Raw genomic sequence first — 20897 nt, 5'->3', positions numbered from 1 at the left:
TCCCAGGGCCAGGGTCCCTTCCCTCAGGACCCAGCTGTGACCTCACAGTCCAAGAGGCCCCAGGGACCCCAACCGCAAGGGAAGCACATCCCGCCCCTTATCTTCAGCCATGTGACTGAGCACCGCCAAGAAGGAAACTTCAGCATCTTTATCAAAGCATCAAGGCGTGTGGTAACAGCAACGTTCCAGTAGCTGCAACATCGGTCAGTAAAAATGTCGATGTACGTGCGAACCACGAGGCCAACCGTCCACTTCCTCTCCCCCAGCCTGACCCGACCCCAGCCTCCGCTGCCTCTCCCACCAGGAGAGGGAAGACATCACCAGGGACTGAGGCAGCACTGAGCTGGCACCCAGGACCCATCACCCACCCCCACCTCTCAAAACCCAGTGAGGGCAGCCAGGGCGATGGCATCCTCTCTGGACGGAAAGTGGAAAGAGTTCAGGGGCCCAGAACTCAGTGTGAAGTTCTTTTAACCTGTGATTCCTCTCACCCAGGGCTCACTGCCTTTCTCTCAACTGCCTTTTCTACCATGCTTAGTCTATTTGACTGGGGGGTCCCTCCTCATCAGCTCCTTTGATGAAAATACTTGCCACGTAGAGTCCCTAGTAGGTGCTAGATGGCCACAGCACTCTAGCTGCTTTACGTAGATGTTGTCCACGAAACGCACCCATAATTTGAAGTTGAGACCCTGCAGGTATTGGAAGTTCTACGTTATTCAAGGTTTCCAGCTACTGATTATCAGAGTTGGTGCTCAAGCTTACATTGTCTATCCTAAGCCCTCGCTTATCCCACAGCACCCTGTTCAAAGCCACCTAACACCAAAGCAGCCAGGAGCCCAGGGGAGCAGCGGCCCAGCCGGGGAAGAGAGGAGCGGAGGGCCTTGGGTGCAGCACTTGTCTCCATTAAGCCTCAGTTTCTCACCAAGTAAGAAGCTTAGCTTTCCCATGAGGCTTTGTGGAGCCCCAGGATGCCTCGTACGTGCCTCAGAAACCACCCAGGCAAGCTGGGGACAGGGAGCCAGGCAGGTGTGTCCTCTCCCCCTGGTCAATCTGCATAGCTGCAGTTATCCGCTTTATCCAGTGGGGTTGAATATAACATTTCACTTATCCAGTGGGGTTGAATATAACATTTCACGTTAAGAAAGAGTCCTGGCCCTGGCCAGTTGGCTCAGTGGTAGAGCATCAGCCTGGTGTGCAGGAGTCCCGGGTTCAATTTCCAGCCAGGGCACACAGGAGAAGCGCCCATCTGCTTCTCCACCCCTCCCCCTCTCCTTCCTCTCTGTCTCTCTCTTCTCCTCCCGCAGCCGAGGCCCCATTGGAGCAAAGTTGGCCCAGGCGCTGAGGATGGCTCTGTGGCCTCTGCCTCAGGTGCTAGGATGGCTCTGGTTGCAACAGAGCGATGCCCCAGATGGGCAGAGCATCGCCCCTGGTGAGTGTGCCGGGTGGATCCCGGTCGGGCGCATGCGGGAGTCTGTCTGACTGCCTCCCCGTTTCCAACTTCAGAAAAATACAAAAAAAAAAAAAAAGAAGAAAAAGAAAAAGAGTCCTGTCATCAAGAGAGAGAAGGAAGGAAGAAGAAAGGAAGAATGAAGGAAGGAAGGAGGAAGAAGGAAGGAAGGAGGAAAACAGGAGGAAGGAAGGAAGAAGAAAAGAGAAAGGAAAAAGAAAGGAAGGAGGAAGGAAGGAGGAAGAAAGGAGAAAAGAAGAAGGAAGGAAGAAGAAAGGAAGTAAGGAGGAAAGAAGGAGGAAGGAAGGAAAAAGAAAGGAGAAAGAAAAAGGAAGGAAGGAGGAGGAAGCCAGCAGGCTTAGCTAGCCGGCTGCAAAACCACCAAAGTCAATGAACAGCGGCCTTCCGACCAAGAGAGAGAGAACAGGAAGGGCCCTCGCTCCTCTCCAGGTTCGATCATGGCTGCAAAGGGGTGAAAATCAGCAGCAATTCCATCAGCATCATTACAAATCAGAAGAGCAAGAGAGGAGGGGACAAAGACAGGAAAAGGAAGCCATCCCAATGAAGAGGGCACCTGTCTAAGGCTGCCTGGTTCCCTGCCAGCCACAGGTGCCCCGCCCTAGAAAGACCAGAGGGTCCCAGGACAAGACAGAGGCCCAGGGGCTCTCAGGAAAGCTTTGGGGTAAAGGAAATAAAACCAGAAGGAAAGAGACAGCAGTCCGGACTGAAAAGGAACATTTGGTCCTTAACCGCCCACCGCAGGGTATTAAAGGATTGTGGCTGGCAGAGGCGGGAGTCCTCCTGGCACAGCGGGTGTCCACGGATTCCTGCACCTCTTCCTCTCTGCGTTTAAATAGCACTTTGCTCAGGAGATACATACGCTTCTTTATAAACCCAGATTTTTTTCTCCCAATACATTTGATTCTAAGATACAAGGACATGATTTTTCTAGTCCCTGCTGCCCACTTTCCCCGCCTGCCCGTCTCTATGAGGGTCTGTGGATTCCCAAAGGTGAATATCACCGCTTCTAAAAATTCCAAACACACACACACACACACACACAACACACACACACACACACACAACACACACACACACACACACACACACACACACACACAACACACTGCCCAACATCTGGTTTTTCCAGTCCCTCTTCTTTAATTAAAAGAAGCCAGAAATTCTGAGTAAGTGTGCCAGCTCTCAATAGGCACTTGGTGCTTACTCTCTGTTCCCCATTCAGAGAGTCGGATGGCCTTTCTCCAAGGCCCAGTTCTCTCTCCCACACTGGTTCTCTCTTGTCTAGTGAAACCCTCCCAGAGGGAACACTTCCCGTTTCCGCTGAAGTGCATCTTCCCCAACATCCTTGTCAGATGAATCAAGAGGAGATGCCCAGATAACAAACGCTACGTGAGCCTCACACTTTCACTTTCCAGATGTTCTAACTGAACATCTGGAAATCAGCTGATACATGCGAAATACATGTGAAATATCTAAAGCCGTGCTGAGGACATATTAAATGCCCAAGACCAGCCATCTAAATCAGAGCATCGGCCCTTGTTTTCTCCAAAGAGAGTTTTTGCTAAAGATGCAACTCTAATGCCAATTCTAAGGAGCGGACAGCAGGTCCCTTAGAATGAACTGTAATCGAGTGCATTTACTGGAATGAAGGCATTTCTCCACAACCTGCCTTTAAAGAAATACGGCTCCCTGCAGCGTCTGCTTCTGCTGCGTTCTCACAAACCCTGTTCTTTACAACGGTCACTGCTAGTCACTTCTAAATAGTTTGTCATGCTCTGGTTTCTCTTCAGGTCGCAGAAATCTTCTGCCTTTTACTAAATAGTTTATCACTTCCATTTTGTTTTCTTCTTAACCAGTGAGTTCTTTAGAAACACCTGGGGAGGACTATTATTGTATTGTTAATTTTTAATTGTATTATGTCATTATCACCTAAACACTGGCCTACATCAGTGTTTTCAACTGCTGGCCCCAGACAGTCAGTCTGCCAGAATTTCATGCAGGTCTGCAAGAGTTAACCACCCTGATGTTGTATGAAGATTATAGTCCCAATGAATTTAGTCAAATTCACTTACGCTCAGGGTGATTTCTGCCCTAAGTGGCCCCCGAAATAATTCTCCTATTTTCACCAGTCCCCAAGTGTAAAAAGGGTTGAAAACCACTGGCCTAGATGACTTCATATTCTGTGGAATTTGACATTTTGCTTGTGTCCTATTACATGGTCCATATTTTTTTTTAATCTTCTGTGTGTGGTTGAAAAGATCTTGCATTCATTTGTTGAATACAAAAACCACCAAAGTTTCATCTCCCTGTGCCACATCAATTCCTATCTGCTTTGGCTTCTCAAGACCTGAGCTAGGTCTAGAGAAGGAGCCATGGAAAGGGATGGAAGTTCACCTAAACCAGTGGTAGTCAACCTGGTCCCTCCCGCCCACTAGTGGGCCTTCCAGCTTTCATGGTGGGCAGTAGCGGAGCAACCAAAGTATAAATAAAAAGATAGATTTAACTATAGTAAGTTGTTTTGTAAAGATTTATTCTGCCAAACAATAAAAATCTGACATAAAGTACTTGGTAAGTAATTATTATTATATGCTTTAACTTGCTGTAACTCTGCTTTATAAATTTTATAAAGTTACTTCCCTACTTTATAAGTCACCATTACTGTGTAACCGGTGGGCAGTTAGAAAATTTTACTACCAACAGAGATACAAAAGTGGGAGGTAGGTATAAAAAGGTTGACTACCCCTGTTCTAAACAAAGGAAAAAGAACAAAACAAAAAAGACTTCTAGGTAGAGATTATCTATACTGATGAGTAATCTGTGGTTAGGGAGGTGCATTCATCCGGAATCACAGCCAAAGCGAAATGAAGCCAGAACTGGCTGCTTGGTCCCGGCCATTGTTCACAGTGCACTAACTTAAAGAAGGATCTTGGGGTCCTTTAACCAACCATCCACACCCACCACCTTCTTCTCACTACAAGGTCCCATCCAGAGTAACAGATTTAGTAGTTTGTTCATTCACCCAACAGTACTCAATAAACATCTACCATTTGCCAAGCAATAGTACAGACCCTGGAGACAGAAGACAGACCCAAGCCAGCACCACTCGCTCTGCAGGACCTGCTGTCTCAGACGGCGGCACACAGGCACACATGGTGAGCAGTGACAACACTTAGTACAGGAACTGTACACCCAGGAGAAGATGGGATGCTCAACCTCGCCTGAATTCAAGGCAGAGCCCAAGGAAGATGGAAGCCTACTAAAGATGTTTGCAGCGGGGACTCCTGGGGAGATTCTGAAGGTGGAGTGGATTTACCAAAGGACACCTTCAGGAAGGCCATTGGATGAGAAGGCCACGCCTTTTTCCTGCTGTCTCTCTGCTCCCAGGAACCATTCAAGTAGATTCAAAGAATACCTCCTGCTTCCTCCTGGAGAGTTCCGGTCCCCTTTCAAACCTTCCTCCCCTTCCTGAGCCTTCTTCACTCTTTTCTGACTTCCTCCTCTCCTCCCTGCCCCCAACACCACCTCCAACATCCAGTTCAAGGACACAGAAAGGAGGAGGAAAGAACTAGTAGCCTTCTCTACTCCATCCTCCGCCTCTTCTCAACCCTTCCTCTCAGCCTGTCCCACAGGCCCCCTCGCCCTCATGATCCGTTTAGAACACTTTATTAATAGTTACCAATAGATAACATCTGTGAGCACTCCACATGTGCTGGGGATTCTTCTAAGACGTGGGCCCTATATTTACTCTCACAACAATCTTCTGGGGACCTCCCCACCCCGCCCATCTGACAGCTCAGAAAACTAAGCACACAGATGACCAGTGATCTGCGGAGATCATGCAGACAAGCAGTGCGGGAGCCAGGACGGCTTGGGCAGCGGGCGGCACAGCCCTTGACCCCAACCCCATCGCCAAGTGATGCCTCCCAACAGCACCCCGCCCCCACCCCCGCAGCCGCCGCCAGCACCAGGGGCCACCAGAACTGCACTTCTAAAGCACTGGAAGCAGAGGCCACACCGACAAGGTCACGAAGGACTGAGAGGCTGTCACAGGCCAGAGGAGGTTAAGAAAACACGACAACTAAGTGCAGGGTGAAACCCTGGTCTGGAGAAACCACTGAATCCCCACGAGGTCTGGAGGCTAGCCAAGGGTAACGTAACAATATCAGTTTCTCAGTTTTGACAAATGTGTCACCATAATTACGGAGGAAACTGGGTGAGGGGTAGACAGGAACTCTCTGTGCTATCTTTGTAACTTTTCTGTACATCTAAAATTAGACTAGACTAAAAATTTAATTTAAAAAAGAAAAAAGCAAATCTGATGCCACACCAAGTTGCTCCAACCCAGACAGCTAAACATACCAGACAGTACACGGTCCACTGATCTCTCCAAGTGGGGGTTGAGCTTCACTTGGTCTCCAAATGAAGACCGGGGACTGTTGCCATGGCAATGGCCCAGTGCCAGAGAGCAGGCTGAGGCAGCAGTGGAGACATGGTGAGGGGAGGACACTGCAGAGGACCGTGGCTGGAGGTGAGGTCCCTCGGGGGCTACAGGATCTCCAGGTAAGTTCATTGGCAGGACATCCCCATTGATCTACGGACAGGATGGGTCACAGCCTTCGGGCTGTGGGCTGGGAAGTGAAGATAGGGGGGAATGGGACTCTTGGGGTCTGGGCTCTCCTGGAGAGCAGGACATCGCAGGGCAGGCGCTTCTGCAATGACAGCCTGCGTGGCCGCTTTGGGGCATCAACAAAAGTCAAGAGTCTGGGGAAGTCCCCGCGAAGGCAGAGTCAAGGCTGTTGGCTCAGGGTCTGGAAGTTTCCCTGCAGTGAATGACGTTAGAACTGAGCCTGAAAGGAGGGTTAAGACTTGGCCAGGGGAAATGGGAAAGCCAGAGTTCCTCTGTGGCGTCCACACCTCCTCCTTCAGTTCCTTTTTGCACAAGGGCAACCTTCCATGATGTCCTGAACTGGGGGTTGGGGTAGAGCTAGGGGCCTTGGAATTCTTCTGTCCCCAGCCTTGAGCATGGAGCCAGTGACCTCTGGCTTCATGAGCAATTGTATGGGTTCCCTGAGGTAATGCAAGTAAAGAAAGATTCACCAACCCACAGAGAATGGAGTGGGAAGAGTAAGTCAGAATAATGAATAAGGGGTGTGTAAGGGCCAAGCTGTTGTTGATTAGTTAACAAATGTTTAATAGGTGACTAACTCCCATGCAGAGTGCTAGGAGGCACTGGCAAGCCAGAGAACTATCCCAGCTGCCATACCCCAAGGAGCATACAGCACATGGGGAGATGAACAACTACAGGGCCGGACGACATAAAAAAGCAAGAAAGCCCCAGCCAGTGGCACAATGGATAGAGTGTCGTCCCAGAGTGAGGAGGTTGCCAGCTCAACCCCAGGGTCGCCGGCTCGAGCCCCAGTCAGGGCACATGTGAGAAGTAAGCAATGGGCACACAACTAAGTGGAACAAGTTGATACTTCTCTCTCTCTCTCTCTCATCTCTACCTCCTCTCTCTCTTTCAAAAATAATAAATAAATAAAGGAAGCTATGCTCAATTCTTGACCCCACCACTTCCGACCGCAATCAACAGTGAGCCTCAAGCCCCTCACCCGTAAAATGACGATAATATAACAGCACTTTGCCTTGCAGAGGCCAGAGTATTACAGACAAGTCATGTAACAACACACGCCCTCTCCGATAGTAAGTAACTGCTCAATAAATGACCAGTGTTACTGTAGCTGATATGATGATAACAGGAAGTAACAGAACCATCAATCTTAAAGGTAATAGAATAGGATCTAGAAGACAGAGTCCATCTCTTAAAAAAACAAATGGAAGGTGGGTTCAAGTTCACACCACGGTAACAGATAACCCCGATGACTTATCAGAAGAAAGGTATTTCACTGCAAAGCAAAATACAGGATGCTGGAATTAGGGAGAATCTTCTAGGCTCCAGTAAGGGAGCATTACCTGCAAACAATGAGTTTTGAAAGACAGGTGTGGATTTTGACAAAGGGGAAGGGAAGACTGAAAGGGAGAGAGGAGACATGAATAAACATCTCCCTCAGTGCCTGCCAGTCCCCCAGCCTCGCCTCGCCCACACGCACGGGAATAAAAATAAAACTAATCCCCTTCTCTCATCCAAGCATTTTCTCTTCTGGCCTCTGGCGGATGGGTCTGTAATCCCCACTCAATCCCCTTCGCTCTCTTCTCAGCTCTGCTTCCCATCTGCTCACAGCGCAGCAGCCTGCCGGTCTGGAGCCTGAGCCCTCCCGGGGACAGCGAGGAGCTGAGGAAGAAATCACAGGCTCGGCAGAAATCTTATCACTGAAGGATGGGATCTCATTGAAGGTGTTCTCAAGTCAGGACATTGAGATGTGGCTCTGACCTAAAGTGCCTGGCACATAGTAGGGGCTATTTCAATGTATGTTTACAGAAGGAATTGAGCTTTCAGGGGGAAGTCCAGCTCTTTGTTCCAATGGGGCTGTACCATCATCGTTTATCCTGAGGAGCGCTGATCCCACAGAGACACCAGAACTTCAAACGGGGGAAGAGGCCAAACACAAGCCCTTTAGGACACAAGACAGAACAGAAAGGGCCTTTAGAGCCCCAGGTGATTGATTACATTACATGCTGTCCATGGGGAGCCTGGCACATCCCAAGTCATTACCAGTCCTCGGAGGTCAATCTCCACCAGGGTCCAAAGTCCTTGTCCTCTATTCCATACTTCATGGCTTCTCTCTTATCATTATCTACCTTTGATTTCTTTGGGGGGGCATCTCTTTTCATAAAATATAGCCCTTTGTTTTTCCTATACGATCACTGACTCTTTAAGACCTGGACTTCATGTAATAATTCTGGCTAACATGACGGATGCCCAGCAGGATGAGGTCAGAAAGGCTGAGGATGCCCGTGCCCACCACATAGAGGTCAAAGAGCACTGGTCGTAGCGCAGGTGTGGGACCCTCACCAGCGGAAGAGTGGTTGGGAACACGCAGGATCCTTACCTCACCCGAGAGGCTCTACGTGCCTCTGAAGACATCAGACTTGATTTAAACCAGGAATTGAAGCGGAGCTTAAGCTCAAGCATCACATCTTCTGGGAAGCGCCCCCCACTCCCTAATGCCCTGTGATGTCTCCCAGAGGCCAGCCAGCAGGGAATTCCTGCAGTTGTTTATCACAAAGATGATATCACTGTATCTGTTCCTTGTGTGTGTGTCTCCCTATCTGACAAGGAACCCCCTAAGACCTAGAAAATGTGTTCATCACCATTACACCCCAGCACTATCCCCAGGACCTGGGACATAGTGGGTGCTTAGTCAATGTTTGCTGAATGAAAACAGGGCCAGGCAAGAGGTTTCTAGAAAGGAATGGTCTGGACTCAGCAGATCCAAAGGTCAGCTAGTGAGAAATCAGCGGGTCCCGCCTTGTGAGATAGGCCAGGTGGAGGCACTGTGCATTCCTGGAGAGCCTGTCCTTGTCACTGAAGAAGCTGACTGCTGGGAAAGCCCACCAGGAGGAATAGGACGAGAGATCAGTCAGCTCTTGTGACCATGGCCGCAGGAGGGCGTGCCCTTCAGTGTGGATGCTGTTTTCGGCGGGTCAGGTTTGAGGCACTCACATCCACTGCAGAGGGTGGTTAGCCCAGATGCTCTCATCTCACCCTCTCCATGACTCGAGGGAAAGGTAGGACGATCTCTTCTACAGGTGCAACTCCGAGCCCTCAGTCCTCCAGACGCCAGAGCCTGACGGCGCTTAGCACAAGCTCACAACAAACCGTGTGACACAACCACACTTCCTCGGGGTGGATGGAGGCTTTAAACCTCCTGACTTGCCTCCCCTCCCTCAAAGATGCTCAAAGCCCTACAACATTCAATGTTCCAACAAGTTTCTTGCCTCCTCCCTCCCGTGCTCCAGCCAGCCTAGCTGATCCTTGGGCAGCTATGGCCACTAAAAGTGCTTTCGTGCGGAATCTTAATTTCCACCCAGCAGCTTCACATCTTCCCCCCTGCGCCTACACAGAGCAACCCGAATCTGCACATGACGGTCCTCCAGCTATCTGGAGACGGTATCACCTCGCCTCCCCCAGGGTTTAGAAAGACACCTCAGAAAGAGATTGCACAGACCGCTCAGTGTGAAACTGGCTGCGTGCCGATGAACACATGTCTGTCCCTGATAAAAGAAATCATCAGAGAGAAGATGATTATCTTGTCGCAGTGAGAGCTGTCTCTCTCCTGGGGGAGGGGGAGAGAGGAACTGGACTAGAAACCAGAATTTATACAAACCTTAACAAGTCTTCATGGAAACCATTCATCTTGCCAAAGGGGCTTCTGAGATCAACCAAACTCTTTCTTTTACAAAGGAGGAACAGAAAAGCAGAGAAGGCAAGTGACACAGAGGAACTCAGTGGCAGGGCCACAGTGGGACCCTTGGAACCTGCAGCCCAGTCCCACCCAAAACATTAGAGCACCTGTCATTTCAGCACTGCGCTCCCATAATAACTGCACCAGCCACAGTTGCTTCCACCACCTCCCCAAGAGGCAAAGGGAGGAAACCGTGTGAGCTCCAGGCTTCAGGGAGTAGTAATATGGAAGCTTGGGGGAAGCAAAGGGACCTGGCAAACTGAGTTTATACTTGGACTTCAAAGCTCGATGAAGGCTCTTTGCTGTTTGCTGACAGCAGGCGATTGAAAGAGGCCATAGGGCATCTTTCTCTGGAACCGGATCCCTAACTAAGGGAAGGGAGCCGCCAATGCTCTCTGTATGTTATTTTATGATGGCTGTGTGTGCTGACACGAGAAGCCTCTCCCCAGCCAGCGTGCTTCAGAGAAAGAGCGCTGTGGATGGGTCACCAGCTCCGTCTGGGGCTTGCGTCAGCCCTCCCACTCAGCCTTAGCTCTAGTCTCTGCGCCTACAAAAATAGCGGCAATGCATTCTGCCCCACTATTACCTTTGTGAAGCTCGGATGACAGAGAGCAGGTAGGAGGCAGGGAGGCTCACTCCCGCAACTGTCCCTTCCCTTCTCTCACTTCCTCATTGACCTACCGCCTCTGCTGCCCTCCTACAGAGAGCAGGTGAAATGTCATGAAGGTCTCACCCAAGACAAGGGAGGAGAAAGAAAAACACTGGTGACATCATCCTACTAGTACCTCATACTTGCACAACGTCTATATTTTTCCAGAGAGCTTTATAAATTAGTATCATTACGTGTACCATTTATTATTCCCCTATGTGCCATGCACCACACAGAGGGCACTGCGTGCTCTCCTGGGGTTAGTCCTCACAACCACCCATTTTACAGATGCCAAAACTTCAGCTCAGAGGTTAACAGATAGCTAGTACTTCTGCACATCTAACAAGGTTCCAAGTAGGCCCTGGCCGGTTGGCTCAGTGGTAGAGCGTCATTGGCCTGGTGTGCAGAGGTCCCGGGTTCGAATCCCAGCCAGGGCACACAGGAGAAGCGCCCATTTGCTTCTCCACCCCTCCCCCTCTCCTTCCTCTCTGTCTCTCTCTTCCCCTCCCGCAGCCAAGGCTCCATTGGAGCAAAGATGGCCCGGGCGCTGGGGATGGCTCCTTGGCCTCTGCCCCAGGCGCTGGAGTGGCTCTGGTCGCAACAGAGCAACGCCCCGGAGGGGCAGAGCATCGCCCCCTGGTGGGCAGAGCATCGCCCCTGGTGGGTGTGCCGGGTGGATCCCAGTCGGGCGCATGCGGGAGTCTGAGTGTCTCTCCCCGTTTCCAGCTTCAGAAAAAAAAAAAAAAAAAATACAAGGTTCCAAGTAAACGGACTACCTTGGGTCAAAGGCTAGATTTTAAATTCCATTAAGGCAGAGCCTGTGCCCAGGACTTGGCACTGGGCCTGCCCCTAGACTGCACTCAGTAATTATGTGTTGAATGAGTCAGTGAATATCTGACTGAAAAACCTATGCTTTAACACTTCTCTCTATTAAGTCTCATTATATCATTCAATCTCATAACAAATCTCTAAGGCATGATCACTCCCATTTGACAGATAAGGAAACAGAGGCTCCAAAGAGTAAGTAGCCTAAGGTTTTACAGCCTTTGTGCGGCAGGGCTGGAGGGTGGCTGCCTTCAGAGTATGTGCCCCAACCACAGCTGTAACGAGGAAGCTGGGGTATTAATAATTATAGGCCGCCGTATGACAAGGAGCTAGACCCATCCGTGCACGTAACCAGTTCACTGATCGGGAGGTCACCCAGGAGCCCTGAGCTGCTGCCGGGGGAAGGGGACAGCCGGACCCAGCGACCCCCGGGAGGGAAACAAGGGGGGTAGGGGGAGGCCAGTCCCTGGCGCACTGCCAGGAAGCAGCGGGCAGGTGGTGAGGTGATCCCGGACCTCACGGAGAGCTAGCTCCTCTAGGCCCAAGCTCCCCCGCGGGTCCCAGCTCCGGACTGCCGCTGTCCAGCCTGGGGGTGGAGGAGGGAGTGGAGGCTGGAGGGATCCGGGGAAATCGCAGTCCGGCGCTGAATCACCGGCACATGACCCCGGTGGGGAGGGCTGGGGAGGGTGCGGACCGGGCGCGGGATGCGGCTGGGGCGTGCGGCGGGCAGGCCTCGCGCCAGGGCCCCCTCCAGCCTGGATGTGGGGAGGGGAGGGAAGCCCTTCTCCCGCGCAGCTCCACCCCCCGAAGCCCCCAGCCCGCCCTATCCCGGGGACGGCCGGACTCACGGCCTTCAGCTGCTCCAGCCGGTCCTTCATCCTGCTGCCCAGGCGCCCGGAGGCAGGTGAGCGCGTCCCAGGTGAGCTGCCGGAAGTGGCGACCCGGCCCGGCTCCGGCCAGGGAGCTGGAGGCGGAGGCGGGCGGCGGCGGCGGCGGCCGGCTGGGAGGAGTGTCCGAGACCACGGGAGGCTCCGCCGCGCCGCCCCCTCCGGCCCCGCCGGCGCCGCGCGCTCCAAATCCGGCTCCCGGGCCAGCGCCCGCGCGCAGCGCTGATCCGCCCGCGGGCCCGCCCATTACCTGGGCCGCGCCCCGCGCTCCTCCTTAAAGGGGCCGAGCCCCGCCGCCGCCCCGCCACCCCCGCTGCTCGCTCCGCGGGCCCTAGCTTCTGGTCCCTCCACCGAGCGGCGGAAGCCGGGGAGGAGACCGAGCGCTGGGAGAACCCGCCGCAGAGCCGAGGAAGAGCAAGTGGGTCTGTTTGACCTCAATTCCATCCTTTCCACTCGACAGCCGTTCGCTACCCGTGTCGGGCTCTGTGCTAGGATCCAGTCCTGAACTGACTCAGGCATTATTGCGAGGCCAGGATAAAGTACTGTAGACGAAGAACTCTAACATAACGTGATTTGTGCTATAATGGGTGGGAGCGAGACCAACTAATCTCATCTGGGGAAAGGGCATTCGAATAACGGAATTTGCACAGCTGATAGAGGGTGGTCCTAGAGAAAAGTTACAACACCTGCCACTAATGATTTGTATACCTTTGGGGAAATCACCGTTTCTCAGGGGGATTGCTTCCGTATCTATAAGTCAGAGATAATATCCACTTCCACAGTTTGGCGACGAGCCTGTGTGACAGGGGAGGAATGACGAACCGGTTAAGCATAGAGCAAGGTTGTAAGTAAAGATATTTGTATTGGAGAGCTTAAGCCGTTCTCCCTTCCTACGTGGTGTAGAGATGCCCAGGTGGGTTGTACTATCTGAAAAGGGGGCGGGTTCTTCGCGCTGCCCGCCCTCTCCTCCCCCCACCCCACACCCACCCTCTCTTCTTTCTTTCCTATTTGTCCTCTTTATTGGGAACAAATGATATGCCCAGCAGAGAGCGGCTCTCCATAAAAGGGTGACAGTACGAAGATTCTTTTCTCAAGACAAGAAAAGAGTCTGCTCTATGCATTCAGGTTAGAGGGCTGTAATATTTTTCGTAAGTCTAACAGACCTTTGCCCTCTTCTGCGATCTCATCCGTAACAGTCCGCGCGCGGCCGGGCTGTTAGAACTAGGCCATTCTCAGCCCTAATCCTCCCTTTTTAGTCCAGAACACTTCCTTCTACCGCAGGCGTTAGCTAGGCGGAGTTTACCACCTGTGGTACAAGAAGGCTTCTGCGCCCCCTGGTGGTCATACACCAGAGTTACGCTATTTCACCTTTGCAGAGCTCTCTCCTCCCCATACCTGACTTGGACATCTCTGACCCATTTTTCCAGGCCTCAGAGGAAATGCTTCACCTTCCTGGACTATTGTAAGTGTCCCTTGAGCTGCCTCTATGGCATCCTGAACTTCTCCATCATAGCCTCCGCCAAACCAATTACTTGGACACAGGTCTGCCTCCTGCCCCATCTGTAAACTCTGAGCGGGCAACAGCCTGTCTTTTCTCACTTAATGTGGACCCAGCTCTAAGCATAAGGCTGAAATGTAACTGATTGTTCTTATAAAACAGCTTAATTAGGCCCTGGCCAGTTGGCTCAGCGGTAGAGCGTCGGCCTGGCTTGCGGGTGACCCGGGTTCGATTCCTGGCCAGGGCACATAGGAGAAGCGCCCATTTGCTTCTCCACCCCCACCCCTTCCTTCCTCTCTGTCTCTCCCCCTCCCGCAGCCAGGGCTCCATTGGAGCAAAGATGGCCCAGGCGCTGGGGATGGCTCCTTGGCCTCTGCCCCAGGCGCTAGAGTGGCTCTGGTCGCGGCAGAGCGACGCCCCGGAGGGGCAGAGCATCGCCCCCTGGTGGGCAGAGCGTCTCCCCTGGTGGGCATGCCGGGTGGATCCCGGTCGGGCACATGCGGGAGTCTGTCTGATTGTCTCTCCCCGTTTCCAGCTTCAGAAAGAAAAAATTAAAAACAAAAAACAAAAAACAGCTTAATTATATTTCTTCTGATTAAAACTCATCAGTTGGCTTCTTATTACAAAGAGTAGGGAGTCCAGAATCTTCTTAGAATAGCATTCAAACCCTTGCCCAATCTGCCTAATCTCACATACTGTCACACCCTGACACACAACCCACCAAACCAGCCTCACCAAACACCCGCCTCTTCTCTGAACCTCATGTGCCCAGATTCACAACCCACCTCTGCCTGCATGCCCGCTCTCCTTTTCATGTCTGGGAGACCCCAACTCCCCCGTCAAGACCGAAGACTTCTCCAGTTCGCCCTGGTGGTCTCCTTGCCCTCTCTGCCCACTCACCTCCAACAGTACTGTGCAGATCTCTGTTTAAGCACACTTCGTGCTCTCTTGTTCCTAGCTGCTTATCCATCTGTCTCCCTGGGCGACCATGGGCTGCTTGAGAGCAAGGACCAATAGTCTATCACTCACCTTCCAGGGCGACCATGGGCTGCTTGAGAGCAAGGACCAATAGTCTATCACTCACCTTCCAGGGCGACCATGAAAGAGATGCACTGCGAATACTTGGAGAACAAATCACAAATAGTTGGCTACTAACAAACACACACACACACGCACGCACACACACGCGCGCGCGCGCGCGTTCCTGTCCTCTTCTTAGATCCTTTCTGGATCCTGGCTTTTAAAACCAAATGCAATTGTAGCTCCACATGTCTTCAAGGATGAACTCTGTGTCACTAAATTGATTGTCTAAAATAATGGGGTTTTTTTAAATAAAGACGTTTTATATCATGTTGTTTTAATGTTTTCTTAACATGAATCTCCACATGCCATATACCAATGCCTATGATTTAACAACACAAATCTTTTTCGCCAGGTAAATTTGTTTTTATTCTGATACAAACCCCTCAATCCTGGAAACCCTAAAGCACTTAGTAGGGAAGTGGGAGACTTGCTGGGGGCCTCAGGCACAGAAGCAGCTGTTGCTTCTGGACTGTTTCTCATGGCCCCTTGGAGACACCTGTCCACAGAAATGGGATGAATACATGGAGCACAGGGGAAAGTCGGTTACATAAGTATGGCTTTCAACATTTTGCAATTTGAAAGATAAGCTATCTATTATATTTCTCCATCTGGACACTTGAATAACCATGCTGAATCTTTCACTGTATTTTTAGAGTTTTCCTTCTCCAAGATCTCACAATAAGTTAAGGAGGCAGTTAGAGCAAACATCCTTGTCACCATCTTACTATGAATTAAATGAAGTACAGGAAAATGAAGTGATTTTTTCCCCCAAGCTCTCATAGGATAGCATGCTGAGCGAGGTCATAGTTTTGAGAAACTAAAATGCCGCAGTCAAATCTCAGCTCTGCCTCTACTGGCTGTGTGACCTTGAACAAGTTATTTAATGTCCCTGTGTATCAGTTTCCTTATCTGTTAGCAGAGCTAATAATAATACCCATCTCATGGGATTCAGGGAATATAAATGGGTTACTCTATGGTAATCATTAATTCTCTTATTTAATTACTTGAAAAGAAGCCTCCTCACCAGGGTAACGACACTGTTTTCTCAAAGAGCGTGGAAAGCTGTCAAGTGTCCAGAGCATTTCAATAATGAAATAACCCTCTTGGGATTCAACATCAGCCAGTGCAGCATTTCCAAGTAGGTTTAACAGGATAAAACATTTCATGAGATACTCCAAAGAGTAAGTGTTTGGAAAACACAGCACGATGCAGCCCTTCTCTTAGGGAGTCCCTACTGAATGTTTGCGTGTTGCAGGCACTGAAGAAAGCACGCGTTTCAATTTGATCAGCGCAGGGTTTGTCACACTTGTTTGACCGTTTAACATCCATTTCCCCTGAAGACCTACTTTGGACACTACAGGTGTCCTACAGATAACACCCACCCAGTAGCATATTGTGGTAGAACTGGGGGGGGGGGAGCAGTGGGGGGGGGACAACAAGTGTCATGAGTGAACCAAACAAGATCCTTTGGGGTTCATGTCTTTCAAAAGAAGACAGTAACATTTCAGTTCTATACCATATGAGTTCTGGTCACAGTTGCTGCCTGGTGAGTCTATGATACATTTTCAGAAAAAATAAAAGGGACATTTTATGGCACACTTTTGGTGTTTTTCCAGACAGGGAAACAGCAGAGAGAGTGGGTGCCCTGCTCCTGTGTGCTCACAGTGCCCTCCTTCAGAAATGCCCCTCCTGCTCCTCTGTGCACACCCAGACACGTGGAGACCCGTCACGGTGCAGCTCAAAGGCCAGCTCCCTCATCAGACCTGCCTTGCTTCTCCTGACTGGCCCTCTGGAAGCTCACGCACTGTGTCACTTGGCCCTCGGTATAATCATAGTTTGTGTTCTGAAATCTCACTAGACTTTTAACTTCCTTCGAGGTAGGAGCTGCTTCTTCCTTACTTTTCCATTTTCTGCACTACCTACCACAGGTGAGTAATACATAGGAGAGTTCACTAAATGGTTGAATGGTGTGGAATGAATGAACCACTGGATAACCAGTGGGTAAAAAAAATGAATGAGCTTCCTCTACCCTGCAGAAAGAGAGTAAGCTATCAGCATCTGATGCCACTACCTGGAAACAAATAGTCATCTTGAAGTAGTCAATGATGCTCCTACTTAGAGCCTGGGCACGAGTTCTTTCCCCGCCTCACTGTACACAGTCAGTATATGTCTTCACAGAAGCAGCTTTGCTCTACCTTAATCCAGACTTGAACCAACATTACCTCTGTCCTACACAGAGAGCCTCGATTAACAAGAAGATTTTCCATATTATAGATGTGTAGCTAGGGTCTTAGTCTATCTAGACTGCTCTAGCATAAACCACAGACGGGCTGACTCATAAACAACAGAAATTTATTTCTTACAGTCCTGCAGGTTGGAAGTCGAGATCAGGGAGCCAGCACGGGTGGGTCAAGGCCCTCTTATGGATCGCAGACTTTTTGTTGTGTCCTTCCGTGGCAGAAGGGGTCGGGAGCTCCAAAGGGTCTGTTTTACAGGAGCCTTTCTCCCACGACCTGAGCAACTTCTAAAGGCCCTAGCTCCTAATAACATCACACTGGGCATTAGGATTTCGATATATGAATGTGGGAAGGACAAACATATTCAGATTGGGATGGATAGAAGGAGAGAATATGAGATGTGTGAGTGTCTGTGTGTGTGTTAGAGAGAATGAGGGAAGGGGACAGAGAATGGAAAGGACAATGAGCAGGCATGGGGCAAACAACTTAGAGGCGGACTAATACAGAGACAGAGATGGAGATGGAGACGGGTTAGCTCTGGTATTAAGTTAAGAAAAGAGAAACTACCAAAACTTTAAACTCCAGTGCTTTCCCCGTCACCTTTCTCTGGAAGAGAATTGAGGATAAAAGACAGATAATTCAAAAAGACACAAACTCGCCTGGCCAGGCGATGGCGCAGTGGATAGAGCGTTGGACTGGGATGTGGAGGATCCAGGTTCGAGACCCCAAGGTCGCCAGCTTGAGCGCGAGCTCATCTGGTTTGAGCAAAAACCCACCAGCTTGGACCCAAGGTCGCTGGCTCCAGCAAGGGGTTACTCAGTCTGCTGAAGGCCTGCGGTCAAGGCACATATGAGAAAGCAATCAATGAACAACTAAGGTGTTTCAACGTGCAATGAAAAACTAATGATTGATGGTTCTCATCTCTCTTCGTTCCTGTCTGTCTGTTCCTGTCTATCCCTCTCTCTGACTCACTCTCTGTCTCTGTAAAAAAAAAAAAAAAAAAAAAAAAAAAAGACACAAACTCAGCATTTACACCATGGGAATCAAGAGACGGTGCTCGGAATGTTCCTGGTTTGATCTGTATTTATTTGTGGCCCTGCCCCTCCCCAGATGTGCAGTGTTTGGGCCTGCTGAGAACCTGAGAATGACATCTGGAGAGAAGTCCAAAGTAGGACACAGACTTTACATGTGATGTTCAGACAGTAACAATGACATTCACTGCTATACCTTGCTTTAAAAGTCACAACAAGGCCCTGGCTGGAAGAGCATCGGCCTGGCGTGTGGATGTCCTGGGTTCGATTTCTGGTCAGGGCACACAGGAGAAGCGTCCATCTGCTTCTCTACCCCTACCCCTCTCACTTCTCTCTCTCCCTCTCCCTCTCTCCCTCTATCTCTGTCTGTCTCTTCTCCTCCCCTCTGTAGCCATGGCTCAATTGGAGTGAGTTGGCCCCAGGCTCTGAGGATGGCTCCATGGCCTCTGCTTCAGGTGCTAAAAAAAAAAAAAAAAAAAAAGACTCTAGCTGCAATGGAGCAATGCCCCAGATGAGCAGAGCATCGCCCCCTAGTAGGCTTGCTGGGTGGATCCCTGTAGCGTCACATGCGGGAGTCTGTCTCTGCCTCCCCTTCTCTCACTAAAAACAAAACAAGCCTGACCAGGCAGTAGCGCAGTGGATAGAGCACCAGACTGGGAAGCGGAGAACCCAGGTTCGAGACCTCGAGGTTGCCAGCTTGAGCGCGGGCTCATCTGGTTTCAGCCAAGCTCACCAGCTTGAGCACAAGGTCGCTGGCTCGAGCAAGGGGTCACTTGCTCTGCTGTAGCCCCCCGGTCAAGGCACATATGAGAAATCAATCAATGAGCAACTAAGGAACCGCAACGAAGAATTGATGTTTCTCATCTCTCTCCCTTCCTGTCTGTCTGTCCCTGTCTGTCCCTCTCTCTGACTCTATCTCTGCCACAAAAAAAAAAAAAAAAAAAAAATTAAAGTCAACGTATTTTCACTTAATGTATACTTGTGTCCTTATAACTGCCCTAGAATTTAGGTTTTATGGGCATTTTAATCCCCATTTTAGGGTTGAGGGATCTGACACTCAGAAAAGAAAAATGAAATTTCAAAAATACCACAACCAGGAAGAAATAACAGTATAAAACCAACAATCTCTTAACCCCTGTGTCCTCCTTTTTCAGAGAACATGCCCATTTGCTTCCACCCAGCAATGTTGTAAAGGGACACCCTGGGTGGTCGTCATGTCTAGGACAACAGGAGCTTCCTTATTGCTCTCTTTAAAGCATCCTTAAGCTCTCTGTTCCTCAGGCTGTAGATCAAGGGGTTCAGCACAGGCGTGATGAATGTGTAAACTACAGCTGCTACCTGGCCCCTCCGTGGGGAGTAGCTGGAGCTGGGACACAGGTAGACGGGGCTGCCACAGCCATACTGCAGCAGGACCACAGTCAGGTGGGAGGAGCAGGTGGAGAAGGCCCTGGGTCTCCCTTCTGAAGAGCGGATCTTCAGGATGGCGGCCACGATGAAGCCGTAGGAGAGAGTGATGAGCAGGAAGGGGACAGTGAGGACGGTGACGCTGACCACAAACAGAGCAGCCTCATGGACCCCGGCGTCCACACAGGCCAGTCTCAGGACAGGGAGGACATCACAATAGAACAGGCTGATTTCTTTGCTGCAGAAAGGGAGCTGAAAGATGAGCACAGTCAACTGCATGGCCAAGATGAAGCCCAGCACCAGAGACCCCGGCACCAGTTGGACACACAACTGCCAGCTCATCATGAGGGTATAACGTAAAGGGTGACAGATGGCCACAAATCGGTCATAGGCCATGACGGCCAACAGGACGCAGTCTGTGCTACCCAGGAAGATGAAGAAGAACATCTGGACGCCACAGCCAGGCAGGGAGACGAGGGTTCTCTCTCGGGACAGGATGCTGGCCAGAGTCAGAGGGGCCATGGTGGAAGAGTAGCGGATCTCCAGAGCTGCCAAGTTAGCCAGGAAGAAGTACATGGGGGTGTGGAGAGAATGGCTGACCCAGATGATTAGAGAAATGGAGACATTGCCACTGATGCTGATCAGATACATAATCAGGAAGGTCACAAAAATCAGCATCTGCACCTCGGGAAGTTTGGAGAAGGGACGGAAGTGGAAGTGAATCACCCCAGTTTGGTTTGCATCCTCCATGTAGACCATGCATTGGACCTGATAATGGCACAGGCACTGCCCCCAGAAGATAAATAAATGTCAGGACACAGAGCTCCTCCTGGGTGACCCATTCAACTCCTGGCCTTGCCCTTCCTTGATCTCAACTCCAACCATCTTTACCTCTAACCTAAATATAGCAACTCACAAAGAATTTTTGTTCTTGTTGCTGTAATAACCCAGAAGTAGTTCACCACTGAAATATTTTTTAATTGTGTTAAAATATACATTCCATAATATTTATAATTTTAGCCATGTGGAAGTACACAGTTCAGTGATATTAAATACATTCACTATCTTGTGTAACCATCACCTCTATCTATACCCAAAACTCTTTTTATTATCCCCAACAAAAAACGCTGTACCCATTAAATAACTCCCCATTATCTCCTTCTCCCAGACCCTACTAACCTCTATCCTGCTTTGTGTCTCTATGAATTTACTAGGTACCTCACATAAGTGTGATCATAGAATATTTATCCTTCTGTGTTTGGCTTATTTTAGTAACCATAAGGTTTCCAAAGTTCACCCTTGTAATATATACCAAAATTTTTGCATTTCTTTTTTTTTCCTTGACAGAGACAGAGAGAGAGTCAGAGAGAGAGAGAGACAGACAGACAGAAAGGGAGAGAGATGAGAAGCATCAATTCTTCATTTCAGCACCTTAGTTGTTCAATGATTGCT

General features: G+C 50.2%; 2 protein-coding genes across 3 annotated transcripts in view; both read right to left on the bottom strand.

The window, feature by feature from the left end:
• The window catches only part of STX3 (syntaxin 3), a 41459-nt gene extending 29035 nt beyond the window's left edge, over positions 1-12424 (bottom strand). For both annotated transcript variants that reach the window (XM_066251611.1, XM_066251612.1), the window contains exon 1: positions 12154-12424. In XM_066251611.1, the coding sequence (XP_066107708.1) occupies positions 12154-12183 (30 nt within the window). In that variant the 5' untranslated portion in view covers positions 12184-12424. The remainder of the gene's footprint in view (positions 1-12153) is intronic.
• A 6835-nt stretch (positions 12425-19259) lies between these two features.
• Positions 19260-20195, bottom strand: LOC136319719 (olfactory receptor 10V1-like). Its single transcript, XM_066252845.1, has one exon. The coding sequence runs from the start codon at positions 20193-20195 to the stop codon at positions 19260-19262; it is 936 nt and encodes a 311-aa protein (XP_066108942.1).
• Positions 20196-20897: the final 702 nt, after the last annotated feature.

Source organism: Saccopteryx bilineata, chromosome 1 (assembly GCF_036850765.1).
Source record: "Saccopteryx bilineata isolate mSacBil1 chromosome 1, mSacBil1_pri_phased_curated, whole genome shotgun sequence".
Taxonomy (NCBI): Eukaryota; Metazoa; Chordata; class Mammalia; order Chiroptera; family Emballonuridae; genus Saccopteryx; species Saccopteryx bilineata.
This window is presented reverse-complemented; position numbering and strand designations above follow the sequence as displayed.

Bases quoted from the DNA above. Each gene is read 5' to 3' on its own strand.
- LOC136319719 (XM_066252845.1), bottom strand. From the start codon at position 20,195: ATGGAGGATGCAAACCAAACTGGGGTGATTCACTTCCACTTCCGTCCC.